This window comes from Physeter macrocephalus, chromosome 16 (genome assembly GCF_002837175.3).
Source record: "Physeter macrocephalus isolate SW-GA chromosome 16, ASM283717v5, whole genome shotgun sequence".
In the NCBI taxonomy this organism is placed as follows: Eukaryota; Metazoa; Chordata; class Mammalia; order Artiodactyla; family Physeteridae; genus Physeter; species Physeter macrocephalus.
In genome coordinates this window covers 54,882,699-54,896,903 of record NC_041229.1, presented here as the reverse complement: position 1 = coordinate 54,896,903, position 14,205 = coordinate 54,882,699, and the positions used below count along the sequence as shown (strand labels likewise).

Here is a 14,205-nt window from a genome sequence, read left to right as displayed (position 1 = left end):
TTTTCCGAGGTCCTGGATCATCTTCCCTATCATTATTCTGAATTCTTTTTCTGGAAGGTTGCCTATCTCCACTTCATTTAGTTGTTTTTCTGGGGTTTTATCTTGTTCCTTCATCTGGTACAAAGTCCTCTGCCTTTTCATTTTGTCTGTCTTTCTGTGGATGTGGTTTTCCTTCCACAGGCTGAAGAATTGTAGTTCTTCTTGCTTCTCCTGTCTTCTCTCTCTACCTCGTATAACTTATGCAACCTCACACATCAGTGTAGAGCCCTGACTGGGTGAGAGAGAGGTGGTCCCAGGCTGGAATCCCAGCCCTAAGGGCATCATGTGCAAGTTACTTTAGCTGTTTGCACCTCAGTTTCCTCACTGGTAAAATGGGAATACTAAAGCATTCATCGTAGGGTTGTGGTGAAAGAGCTTAGTATAGAACTTGATGTGAAGTGCGTGCTCATAATTGTTAGCAAGCAAACAATGACAACTCATGGCTAGGAAATTGCAGCAGAAGTGGGCTTCTGGCTCCCACTTGAATGCTCTTTGCCCCACACTAAGCCATTTCATTACATGACCCTCTTCCCTTGTTCATTTCACAGCTGAGACACCCAGGCTGAAGAAGTGAGCTGCACATTAGGACACAGACAGCCAAGAGGCAGCTTGGTCTCAGGTGACCTGAAAGAATTAATTACTGCCCTGGGGTCAAGTGCACCAGTTGCCAAAGGGAAAGGCCGCCCTCTAACTGACCCTGTGAGCTGATGAAGGAGGAGCCAGGCTCTTGCTGAGGCAGTCACGGAGTACTGAAATGACTGACAGAAGTCTGGCAGTTCTATCCCCGGGCAGATGGATCGCCTGATACAGATGTTGGGACCCAAGCCCTGGGATTGGCCTAAAAGAGGGCTGTGTTGACCCACCGGCTGGGCCTTGCATCCTGTCAAACTGCTGTGCATCCAGACAAAAATAACAGCCTGGAAATAGTGCTGAGGCAGTCTGCCGGCCTCTGTATGGAAGCTAAAGCCACCATGCAGATGCTGACCAAGTGCTACCGCAGGAACTGCCTCCTGACTGTCATGGACCAGTACTCGGCCATGGTGTGCAACATGAAACAGCTGGTGATGATCCCCAGCCTTCTGTGGGATGTGCAGCTGAGTGTTCATGAGCGCCAGGCCTAGGCAGGGGCTCCCGATCTCTACAACTACTTCACCATGCTCAAGGCCATCTGCATGGATGTGGAACATGGGCTGCTGCCCTGGGAGGAGTAGAAGGCCAAGGTGGCAGGTGGCAAAGCCGACGAGGCTGAGAATGAAGTTGCAGAGACAGAGGAGGCCGAGGAGGAGAGGGTCTTGGGGCAGCTGGACCTGGAAGCCTAGTTCCACCTGCACTTCTCCAGCCTTCCTCATGTCCTCACCCACCTTACCCTGAAAGCCGAGGAGGTGACGAGGAAATACCAGGAGATAATGGGACAGCCCATAGAGGCCTCGGACTCTAGGAAAGATAACGGTGGCCATGCTTGTGGGTGTCAGAGTCCACTGAGGGACATCCCAGGGGAGGAAATAGAGCAGTGGTGAACCCAGTGCGAGAGGGAGAGCCTGGCTCTCAGACAAAGCCACCCTCACTTTGGGATATTGGGACCATGACCTGGGAAGGTCCAAGGCCAGGCCTGCCTTACTCTCCTTCTGACCCAGAATTGGTGAGTAATGGTGGTGAACTGTCATGGAAACATAAGGAAAAGTGCTTGGTGAGTGCATACCTTATGTGCATGTGAATATTTGGAGCTGTACGAACTGAACAGGTGTGCTCTCACCATCGACTTCTTTAAGAATCTGATTAAAGCCAAGGACTCTCTCTCCAGAGTCTAGTCATAAAGACACATAACTGTACATGCAATTTCAGAGGATATGCCATCTACCAGGGCCTATCCATGAATTCTAAAATAAGAAGCCCTGATGTCACATATAAATGATAGCTTCTATTTGAGGACATAATGAATGCCAGCATAGTCCCTAAATGCTTGAGATAGGATTAACTCATTTAATCTTCATAACAATTCTAGGAAGATAGTTTTTTTTTTTAATTAATTCTTCTATTTGAGGACATAATGAATGCCAGCATAGTCCCTAAAAATTGTTATGAAGATTAACTCATTTAATCTTCATAACAATTCTAGGAAGATAGTTTTTTTTTTTAATTAATTAATTTTTGGCTGCGTTGGGTCTTCATTGCTGTGCACAGGCTTTCTCTAGTTGCAGTGAGCAGGAGCTACTCTTCATTGCGGTGCACGGGCTTCCCACTGTGGTGGCTTCTCTTGTTGCAGAGCACAGGCTCTAGGTGCGTGGGCTTTAGTAGTTGTGGTTTGTGGGCTCAGTAGTTGTGGCGCACAGGCTTAGTTGCTCCGCGGCATGTGGGATCTCCCTGGACCAGGGCTCGAACCTGTGTCCCTTGCATTGAAAGGCGGATTCTTAACCACTGTGCCATCAGGGAAGTCCGGAAGATAGGTTTTATTTTTTCTATTTTATAAGTGAAGAAACTTACCCAAGGCATGTGTTTACTCAGGTGTAGAATGTGAATTCTATGTGTGTGTGGCACTGCTTCCAACATTTTTTCAAGTTATGAAATATGGAGAATTATATTTATATGGCACATGGGGGTACATAGGTGAGGCTACTCACAGTAGTCCTGCAACTAGCAGGGGTACTCTGGCCGTCCCAAGTGGCAGCCAGCCGAATGGAAAGCTAAAGGACCACTATGTGGGCACTCAAATCTGTTCCGGGGACGCCAGTGTGGAGGCATGCCCGTTGGGAAGCCCAGTTGTGAGGACATATACGTATGTGTTGGAATCTGAGCACAGAAGGGCTGGGGTTGTGAGGTATAGATGAGCAGGAAGCTAGACTAACAGGTGGTGGCACAGGGTAGGAGGTGGGAAGGGGATCTGGGACAGTCATGGATGGGTCACTCCTGGGTAATGATTGGGAGAAATTTGGCCACGGCACATGCCAGTTTTGATCCTATGCCACCTGTCAGCCCTGCTCCCACAAACTGGCTTCATCGGTAATAAACCATGTCCAAGCCCATGTCCATGGGAATCTCACAACCACCTGATGCAGGTATTTGGGCAGAATCTTTATCCTAATTTTACCTGTAAGGAAATTGAATCCAGAGAGATGAACTGACTCACCCAAAGTCACATAATTAGTAGGGGGGAAAAAAAAGCAAGACTGGCCCCAACTTTGAGCTGGGAGTTCTTTCCATCAGATTTACTCTCTGCTATATTGTGTTATCTTCATGATTTTCCTGAGGCCACTCTATAATGATGGGAAATACACATGGATTATTTTCTCAGCCATTTTCCCTTCCCCTACCTCAAACCCAAACCCAAACTGCCAACTTCAACCCTGCTTCCCTCTCCCCTTGAGGCTCCCTGGGTGGCCTTTCAGAGGTTCTTCTTGAATGTAATGGGGCTGGGTCTAGAGCTCGGGGTTCAAGTCCTGATTCCATCACTAATGAGCTGTCGGGCCTTGTTTTCAATCACTTCTCTGGGTTTCAGTTTATTCACTGAATAATAACAATATTAGTAAAAACAATTAGCACTTGAATAGTCTTGTAGTTTAAAATCACTTGCATATCAATGATCTAATGGAATTATAATCCCCTCTTACAAATGGAAAAACTGGAGGTCTGAGAGATAAAATGAGTCCGAGGTTACTCAGGAAATGGCAGAGCTAAGATGTGAATGGGCCCTGGCCTAACTCACATCTAATTCCTTTCCTCTACACTACTGGATTTCCTTAGCACCTTAGAATTCTGCAGCTTGGGCTGGAGGTGGGAATTAGGGATGGCAAAGCAGTGAGAAACCCCACTCCTCGGTCAGCCAAACCACTTCAAACACAAAAGCAGACAATTCTATATTGTAACGCTTCAACACACCCTAGCTGGTTTTTTGTGGCAGCTGTACAGAAGTTAAAAAGTATCTGGCCTCTTGTCTTGGCTCTTCACTGATCTCTCTATGCCCTGGACAACTTAGTTCACCTTTCTGTAGTTTTCCTGTTAGTAAAATGTAGAGATGAAACTAGGTGAGATATTGCAGCACTGACAACCGGATTCTTATTGTAGCACTGTAATGCCACCAGGGTTTTCCTACAGCAGCACCGCTGTGCTTTCAGTATTTTCCCTATTTTAATAGGCATGTGACAGTACCTTAATGGTGTGAATTTATACTGCTTTTTTAAAATTTCTGCACTCCACAGCTTACTCCACATGATAGAAGGCAGACTCTGTGATGAGGACATGGAGCAGTTCGCTAGCCTGATGATGATAAGACCAGAAAGACCTGGACTCGCAGCTAGAAGTGAAGGCGACTTGGATGTCTGGGATGCTTCCCTACCTGCCTCTGAGAACCAATTCGTGGACTCATCACTGGGTCACCTTTAGGTTGCTTGTTGCTATTCACAACTCTCCTTGCTCCTCTTACCAGCTTGGGGTGGTAGCCAGTGGTTCACGAGGGACCACATGTCACCTGGCCAGCATGTTACAGCAGAAAGAGAAGTTTTAGCATCGGACTAATCGAAGTTCACATCCTTCCCTTTTGGCAGTCAGTCATTCACTGTGATCTTGGGCAAGTTATTTAACCCACTGCAGCCTAAATTTCCTCATCTATAAAATGGGGATAGTGTTACCTACCTCATAAAGTTGTTATGAAAATTAAACAAGACAATAAGTCAAAAGCAGCTGGCATGTGAGAGCTATTATTGTAGGTGGATTTTTTTTCTCCCACCCTCACCTTGTCTTTGTTCTAGCCCTCCCTTACTTTTTAGCCTCCAGAACTAAGAAGTAGCAGAGTCATAAACTCTGAGTGAGTGGTTCACACTCTTACACCTACTGAACTATAAACTATTTATTGCAGTAGCAATAAAAATAATACCTTGTATTTGTACATATATTTATTAACCTCTAAAGTACTTTCTCAGACGCGATTTCATTTTTAACAAGTAGGACTCAAGAGAAGAGAGATGGAACCATCTGATTTGCCCATCTGCTTATATTCAGATTGCCACCTAATTTGAAATCACATATAAATAAACACTTTTATTAATCTCCAAAACCTAATCTGATTATAAAATCTGACCTTGGAAACAAAAACTTTTTGGACAAGCATTTGGACTTGATAAGCCATAAAGAGCAACCTCATTCTAGTTAGGTGGGATTTTTTACTTCTAATTGCACCAAGCTCCACTGTAGACAGAATTAGCCACTGAGCCCACTTTCTCCAGGATGATCCATCTAAGAGCTGAGACCCCTTTGCTGTATCAGCTGTTCTCCTGGTCTTGAGTTTCCTCCTTCTCAACCACCCTCTATGTTGTTGCAGAGAGCTCAGTAATACAAACATGACCATGTTATTCCTATTTAAAATCCTTTAGGGACTTTCCACTACCTACAGAATCAAGTCAAAATTATTCTGCACGACTCACAAAACCTTCCATAATCTGGCTTGCTTGGTTTCATTTTGCATTAGAACTGGAGCAGGCAAAACTCTTCTGTAAAGGGCCATATATTAAATATTTTAGGCTTTGCAGACCATTAGGTCTCTGTCATAACCACTCAACTCTGCTGCAGTAGCATGGAAGCAGCCATAAACAGGTAAACAAATGAGCTTGGCTGTGTCCAATAAAATTGTATTGGCAGTGAGCCAGATTTGGCCCACAGGCTATAGTTTGCCAACTCTGAACTAGAACTAAACCCCATTTTAAAATCTGCCAGATGGCTTCTTAAAACTAGGTAAATGGAAACTGACCATTCTCCGATGAACTATTTTTCTTATGACAAAAAGGAGTCAGAGTGCTTATGATGACCATTTTAATCACAAGGTGTTAATGTATACATTAACATAAACTTCAGATGTCATAGAAACAGTTCCACAAAATTCAGAAAAACCGGTATCAGTGAAACCGGAGCAAGCATTTTGGAGACTTCAACGCACTGGATGGAATTCTTCAAGAATTTCACCATAAGTTTTCTTATCTATAAAAAGAAAGAGATCACAGAAGATTTTTAAATTGTGTTTAAAAAATCATATTTCCTAAAGAAAAATTAACACTTAATATTCTTTTAAGAACTGCCTTATTTTCTAGTCCTCAACCATGGCTTGGCAATCACTGAGGCATTTTGTTCCACTGGATGAAGAATAACTTTGGAAGAATCTGTGGTGACATCCAGATGGTTATCTGGAGGGGCAAAGTGCTGCCAGGGAGATCCTAGCTGAAGGGGTAAAAGAAGGAAAGAATAGGGAGGGGCCAGGAGCCGAGGCGTTCAAGCTCTCCATGCCTGCACTGTCCGTGCAGAAGGCTCTTGGCACACCTGCCAGTAACGTGCTGCTCAGAGACAATGAGCCCATGAGGCTACACTCACTGCCAGAGGGAGCTAGTGGAAATGTGGAGGCAAAGAGCCAGAGGTCTGGGACTGAGGACTAACTGCCACTGGGTCTCCCTCTTAGAAATCAATATTCCCAAGATTCCTTTCAGCTCTAACATCCAGCAGTCCTGAGTATTTCCCATCCCTGATACATCTACTATTCATGGCTTTGTACTAGTCTTTGAGCTCTTCATTGGCAAAAAAAAGCTGCCTTTCTGATCCACCATAAACATCACATATGTGACTGAAGGCTAGGGAAATGTTAGAGTAATACAATTTCAGATCTAAATAGGACCCTACACATCATCATTCAGTCTGAAGAAATTTAAATGCTTAATATTATACTTTTACATAAATAGGAAAATCTAAAAATCTATATATTTACAAAATTTTCAAAATTTCAAAAATTTCCTACACTCATTCATTCATGTACGCACACATCTATATTGTGTATCTGTATAAAATATGAACAAGAAAACAGCTGTATTACAATTATATTCACAGCTGCACAAAGATAAGTAGAGTGTGCTAAGGAAATTCCTGTCTATACTGGATGAAGGCTTCATTGAGATGATGAAGCTTGAGCAGGAATTTGTTAGATGCACAGAGTGGAAATGGGGCAAGAGGAGGACTGAGGAGGTATAGCATGTACAAAGTGATATAGGGCAGGTTTAGGACAGCATTTCATGAGGCAGGAGATGAGGCAGAGCTCTATGTAGTTCAGGCCAGCCATTATTTATTAAGTGCCTACTATGTGTAGGCTCTGTGCTGGAGGCTGGAGAAACAAAGATGAAGCTACAGTCCAGTGAGGGACACAACAGCCTGTGTGTGTTAAGGGGTGGATAAGAGGTATGAGTTAAGTGTTTCTACCAGGCAATTAGCTCAGCCTGGGAAAACAAGCCATCCTAGGGAGTCTTGATTTTATCCAAAAGGCAATGGATAGCTATTTTAAGCACATCCATATTTATCCACACAGAAGTGATTTTCGGTAAGACTAAAGGCAGAGGCAAGCTGGAGGCAAGTGCAAGAGCCCACACAAGAGATTACCAGGGCCTGAACCAGGGTAGTGGCAAGGGGAGAGTTCAGAGTTCAGAGTTGAGAATTATTTAGGGATTAGAATGGTAAGACTTGATGACTAATGGGAAGTCAAAGACACAGACTTGAAGATGATTCCCAGGCTTCTGGCTGGAGAGCCTAGGTGGACAGTAGTGCCAATCACTGAAGCAGGACACAGAAGAACAGGAGGTCTGGGCAAGCAGAGGGGACATGAGTTGTCTGCGTCTGAGGGACACAGAGGTACTCAGCCAGAAACTGGATATATGAATTCAAGAGAATTCTGGTCTATAGACAAAGATGTGGAAGTCAACAGAATACAGAAGGTACTGAAGCCATAGGCATGAATAAGATTAACCAGGGAAAATGATACAGAGTAAGAAAGAAGTTTTCTACAATTAACTTGAAATACCTTTTTCACGAAAATCCTCTGGATGTGACTTTACATATGCAAACATGTCATGGTCCCTCAGAGCATATATACAGTCTTGACGTTTTAAAAGATAATATCCGACAAAAATAAAGGAAGTAACATATAGAAGCTGGCGATGCAAACCTGAAATTGAAACAACAAATCCCAAAGAAAGCAAAAATTAGTCATGTGTATTAAAAATCACATTTTTCATGTTTCAGATATATAATTTATTTCTTTCGACATTCTTTTTAAAAAAAGGCTTTTGTACATGGGTATTCTTTGGGACATCTTCCTAAGGATATCTGGCAACTATGAAAAGCAACATTAAGTCTACAAATATAACTATCAACAGAACCCAATATTTTTAAAATTCAGGTTTTATAAGTTTCTTCAAGGAAAAAGGTGGATAAGTACAAAAACTTGACTGGCAGACTGAAACAGAAAAAAAAGTTTTCTTTTTCAATAACTTAACTTTAGACCTACACTAGCTTGTATTCCAGGACATGTTCAGGAGATGACGAGTAGAGGTAAAGTCCTCTACAGATGGTCTAAAAGCAATTTGGTTTGTCTCCATATACCGATTTATTTTTGCATATCTAGTGGTTACTAAAACAGTACACTGTACGACAAATATATCTCAATTCTCTTTTGTACCTTCTAAATTTTGTAATTTTGCATGTATTACTTATTCAAAAACTATCTAAAATATCATCCTACTGGGACTTCCGGCGGTCCAGTGGTTAAGACTCTACGCTTCCACTGCAGGGGGTATGGGTTCGATCCCTGGTTGGGGAACTAAGATCCCGCATGCCACGCGGAGCAGCAAATAAATAAATAAATAAATAATAAATAAAATCATCCTATTATAATAAGACTGGAGAGGATCAGATCACATGATCTAGGAAAGCCAAAATTTAAAATGTGAAGGGGAGATGCAAAGGTATAAACTATATATACAAAAACATTTTTTTGCAAAAGGCTAAGGGCAGGTTTTCTAGCTATGCCTCAGAATTCTATTCCCGGCCCTCTTCTTATCCCGTAGATGTTCCTTTGGAGAACTTTTTATTCCTATAGTTTTATCTATTATCATCTATAAGTAACGTCCAACTCAGGCACCCATGCTGAACAACAAATATATCCAAATATTTGACAGATACGTTTACCTGAATAACCCTAAACAAACTCAGTTCCTTCCTATTCATACCTCTTTTTCTTAATTCAGAGAATAAGACCATTTACCCAGGAATCCATGTCCTGGGTAATAAACATAGTAATTATCTTTTTTTTCTACCCTCTTCCCCTACATCCAGTCACTGTCAATTCTACCTTATAAATATTTCCTTTCCTCACTTCAGAGAACTTATGCTCATTTACACTAACTGGTCTCCGTTTCACCTCATTTTCTACTCCACACTGATCCCAGCTCTTACCCTGTCATTAAAGGAATTTCTACTAAAACACAAACTAGTCTGTCAGTCCCTTCTTCAATTATGGTCAACAGGACCCTAAACTCGTGCATATGATCTCCCAGGCCTTTCATGAGCTGCCTCTTCCACCTTCATCTTCTGACACTCCCTGATATGCACATTGTGCCCAGCAATACTGAACTACTTATAATTCCTCACATAAACTAGGCTCCTTCATGCTTCTATATACCGTGCACTGATTACTTTTCTGTCCAGCAACTTCCTGATCCTTCAACATTCAACTCAGACATCACTTCTGCTAAGAAACCTTCCTATAACTTTCCTGGAGTTAAAAGGATGAACTCATCTCTATTAATATGTAAATTGCTATAGTAATTATTTCTCTCTCTACTACCAGGCAAAGTCAATGTTTGATTCATCTTTGTATACCAGCACACAGACAGCACTTAATAAATATATAATAAATGGATGAATGGCCTTGGGCAAATCAATTCACTACCTCTAAAACAAAGACAATACCTAACCTATCTTTTTCACAATAGTTATTATAGTGTTTTGGAAAAATTGTAAAACAATAAAAATACAAAGTATCATTATGACCTGGGACTGGACAGGGCCCAGACTCTTCTGCATTCTCCCTTAGCCCAAACAGCCGCTGCTTCCCCTAATGGGCCACCTGTAATACAGCAAACCAAAATGTGCTGGGTTCTCCCGTGTGCCACTGGACTACACAGATACAAAGACTCAGACTCTCTGTGCTTACTCATATCCCTCACAGAAGATTTAGATGATATCAGTGTCCTAGCCCTAAAGGCATGGCTTGGCCTCTTCCCAAGTCCTCATTTCCCTAGCCTCTTCTCTTTCAGCAGTGGTCTCCCTTTCACCACATACACAACCCTCCCACAATTATTTTCCCCTTCTTTCCTTTACTCAGTGAACCTAAACTTGAAAGCCATGGTGCTCTTTGCAGAATGCCATAAACTACTGATATATTAAACTAGAAATCAATAAACATTTAATTTTGTGGATTACACTTAAATACCAACTAACTCTAAATTTAGGGCAGGTAAGTGGTAACCAGAAACAAGGGTTTAAAAACAGGTGATGGGAGAAAAGCTTAAGAAAAATTATATTTAATATTTTCTGCTAAATTGAAAAAGATCTGCACAACTTGATTTCATTGATAGAATATTCCAACTACCTACAGAATGCCAGGTACTCTCCATGGCCATAGTTGGAAAATCCACCATATATTTCTCTTCCCCACTCCTCCTATGTGCATAAAGTTGTACCACAATTCATCTCTTTAATAGATATGCCCATCTGGTTTGTAAATCATTGGATGGTTGGGACAATGTTTTATATTTCATTGTAATGTACACATTCGTTCAATAAATACTCATTGAACATTACTATATGCCAGATATTGAACTAGATAAACACAGTATGCATTCAATAAATGCTGCTGAGGAAAACTATTTCAATAACGTCCTCAAGACCTGAATTTTCCAAAGCAACTAAGGGGAAACCCAGGGAACTCAGGAACTCTGACCCCTAGGCCTGGGCTAAGTGCTTTACTTCCATTATCTCACCTAGTTCTCACAGCCACACAAAGAGGTAGACACCATCCCTATTTCATAGATGAGGAAACTAAAGCTCACAGAGATAAGTAACTTCTCCAGAATCAAATGGCTAGTAGGGAGGAGGTGGTGTCAAATCCAAAAGCTTGTGCTCTTAACTACTATGCTCTTCTGTCTCCCAGAAAAGGCACAAAACATTCTTTGACAACAATGAGGTGAGATTAAGTGATACATACTTCAAATCTCAGCCAACCGTTTCTTCCTCTGGAACAGGATCCCTCTTATCTGAACCTCCTTTATGCTCTCAAAGCACTCTCTGGTCACCCACCTTTATCAAAATACCTGTCTGTCACACCTAGACCCAGATCTGTTTGTCTCCCTGACACAATTAGGAGTTCCTCAAGGGCAGGTCAGTATTCCTCCCCCCATATACCCAATGTGTAACACTGCCTGGCACAGAGAAAGAGCTCAATGAAGGTTGAACAAATATATGGTAAACTGTTTGCATAACAAGAGCTAAGGAAAGGGAAACCTGTTAGGCACCTTCCGTGTGCCAGGCATTTGCCTATAGAATCTCACTTAATTCTCACAAAAAAATATGCAAAGATGAATTATTCTCACATTATAGATGAGGAAACTTGAGCTCTGACCAAGTAACTTGCCCAAGGTGACATGGCTGGGAAGCAGCAGAGCAAGGCCATTTAATTCCAAAATGGAGCTCCTTCCATTACACCAAGTGACAGGCATGGGCAAGTGTGGAGTGGTGATAAGAAGGGAGAACACTCCATAGTTCCTAGTGGCAGAAATGGACAAAGATCACTCCTTTCTATGGAGTGGAGTAATGTCCAAAGCAGATAGGATCTCAAGTCTATTTGAGCACTAGAAATGCCAAAATTTGCTGGGTTGGGAGTCGACCTCCAGGCATACATACAGCTAGCTGGAAGAAGGCAAAAGAGGCACAAGTGAAGTGATTCCTTCTTGCCTGAACCGTTGTATTAGCCTTCTTTCTAGCTGGGCTCCTTGGCTCCAATCAGTTTCTAACAAAGTTGACCTTTTAAAACAGAGGTCCAATCACTGAACTTCCTCTGATAGCTTTCAAAAGCATGTAAGGTTCCCGTCTGCCTAGAGAATAAATTGCCACCATCCACCTAAATCTTTGTTGCCTTATCGCCCTACTCTGCACTCACTCATAATCAACTGCCCCCCATTCAGGTGCTCTTGCCCCCATTCACTCCCACTAGCCTCCCACGGGCCTGGAAGGCTCTCTCCAAGTATCCATCTGACATATCAAAGCTAAATTCAAACACACCTTTTACAAAGTTTCCCTCTCTTCCCTTTGGAAATCCATAGACTTTAGCACAGTTAACTGTGTCACTTACTATCACTGCTGGTCTCAGACAGGTGAACACTGATCTACTAGGAAATACAGCCCAGTGGTTTAGAGCCTCCTACTCAATGTGAAGTCCCCAGACCAGCAGTGTCTGGGAGATTGGGACCATCAGGCCTCCCTCCAGATCTAATGAACCAGCATCTGCATTTTAACAAGATTCCCAAGTTATTAGTATGCACATTAAATCTGAGAAGTGCTGGTTCTGAACAGCACTCTTTTTAAACTCTGAAGTTTAAAAACAGACTGTGCTACTTATGACCTTGGGCAAGCTGCTTTAATCTAAGGCTGTTTCCCCATTATGGATAATACCTCTCCCCCACCTCACCACCCAAGGTGTCTGAAGACTAAATGCTATAATACACGCAGTGTTAGTAGTGCATTGCATCGACTGATCGCTCATTTTTGCACACCCCACAGCGCGAACTGAGAGGGGAGCAGGCAGTTCAGTCCGGGGTCCTTCACAGACTCACTGCGAGGTCGTGGGTTGCACTGCATCTCAGTTTCCTGAAATGACACTCTGGCCGGCCCGATTCTGAGAAGCTCACGGGGCGCGGATACCTGAGGGAGGCGAGGCGGGGCCTGTTAATGCGAAAAGGCCCGGAAAAGCGGAGGCACCTCAGGCAGCCTAAGGCAGAGCCGGCCCTCAGCCCTACGGCCCCCTCTCCTCCCAGCCCATCCCGCCCGCGCAGCCCTCACCGGCCGACACCACCGGCCGCCGCCGGATCGCGTTATCAATCAGGCCAGAGCAGTAACCCAAGAAGCCGATGTAGACGAGCCGCGGGTCGGTTAGCTTGGGCGGCGGCAGGCTCCGGGCCTCATTCGGCAGGAACTGTAAGGGCACTCGGCCCGGCCGGCCGCTCATCATGGTGAGGCCGTTCTCACTTGAGGCCTGGCCTCTGACCTCCAACTACAAAGAAAATCACCAAGACCACGGCCGGGGACCACGCCACGAGCTTTCACCTCCGAGCGCGGGGCTGAAGGGTATGGCGCGACACGGTGCGGCGCCCAAACACTTCCCCTTGCACGCTGCTGCCGGAAACGCGCACGCGAGGTTCCGGGCTACTAAGTGTCCGGGGTTGCTCGCTTGCCGGCCGGTGCTAACTCCACGGAAGGGATGTTGGGGCTTGGTAGCGGGGGTCGAGGAGTACGGGAAACGAGCCATACTGCGAGAAGACTAGGAGACATTGATTTTTTTCGTCTAACCTCCCCCACCCACAATTGCCTCTCCTTTTCCCGCCCCAGAACGTGCTTTCAGCAAGAATTTATCTTTGTATCCAAAACCCACAAATGGGCTTGATGGATAGTTTTAAGAAACGTAATTAATTGAAATAAAATAAAAGCGAGTTTTCATTTCCTGCGTTTCCTGTCGTTCATTCGCACAGGCACACCCTCCACAAAGCCTAAAATTAAGGTCCAGCCAGGCATAAAGAATTCGGAGAATCCCAGGACTGGATCATTTAGCTAAACTCTCGAAATTCAGCCTGGGTCTTCAGGTCCTTGCATGTGGCTGAGGGACGAGGTGTTTCCTGAAGTTTTGAGGAATGAAAAAAAAGAATCTATAACATTCTGCCAAGTAATTGTCCAGTCTCTTCTCACCTGCCTCCAGGACTGAGGAGCTCCGATCTTCGAACAGCTCTGTTTAGACAGCCCTTCCTGATAAGGAGCTAAAATGTCTTCAACATTTTATCTAGAGGAATGCTGATTAAACTAGATGTTAATGCGAAGCTATATGCATCAGGTATTGATCTCCAAAGTGGAATAATTAAGTTTCAGTTAATAAAGGATGAGGCTTTTATGCCTACAAAAAGCAATCCCAGATCCGTAACATTTCAAGTTAGGATCTTCCAAAGGAACGTATATTGGAACAGTTTCCTGGAAGGCAGCAAATGTTTCAGAGGTTCACACTCTTTGACCCAGTAACTACATGTCTGAGAATCTGTCTTATGT

At 43.6% G+C, this 14,205-nt stretch overlaps 2 protein-coding genes across 2 annotated transcripts; one reads left to right on the top strand and one right to left on the bottom strand.

The window, feature by feature from the left end:
* Window positions 1-924: 924 nt before the first annotated feature.
* On the top strand, window positions 925-5,450 carry THRSP (thyroid hormone responsive). Its single transcript, XM_007107237.2, is given in 2 exon segments — window positions 925-1,678; window positions 4,233-5,450. A coding segment is annotated over 1 exon segment (564 nt). The 5' UTR covers window positions 925-992; the 3' UTR covers window positions 1,557-1,678; window positions 4,233-5,450.
* A 371-nt stretch (window positions 5,451-5,821) lies between these two features.
* Window positions 5,822-13,270, bottom strand: NDUFC2 (NADH:ubiquinone oxidoreductase subunit C2). Its single transcript, XM_007107236.3, has 3 exons — window positions 12,955-13,270; window positions 7,859-8,002; window positions 5,822-6,003 (listed from the first exon to the last, which is right to left on the bottom strand). Exons 1-3 carry the CDS (start codon window positions 13,121-13,123, stop codon window positions 5,954-5,956), a joined length of 363 nt encoding a protein of 120 aa, XP_007107298.1. The 5' UTR covers window positions 13,124-13,270; the 3' UTR covers window positions 5,822-5,953.
* Window positions 13,271-14,205: the final 935 nt, after the last annotated feature.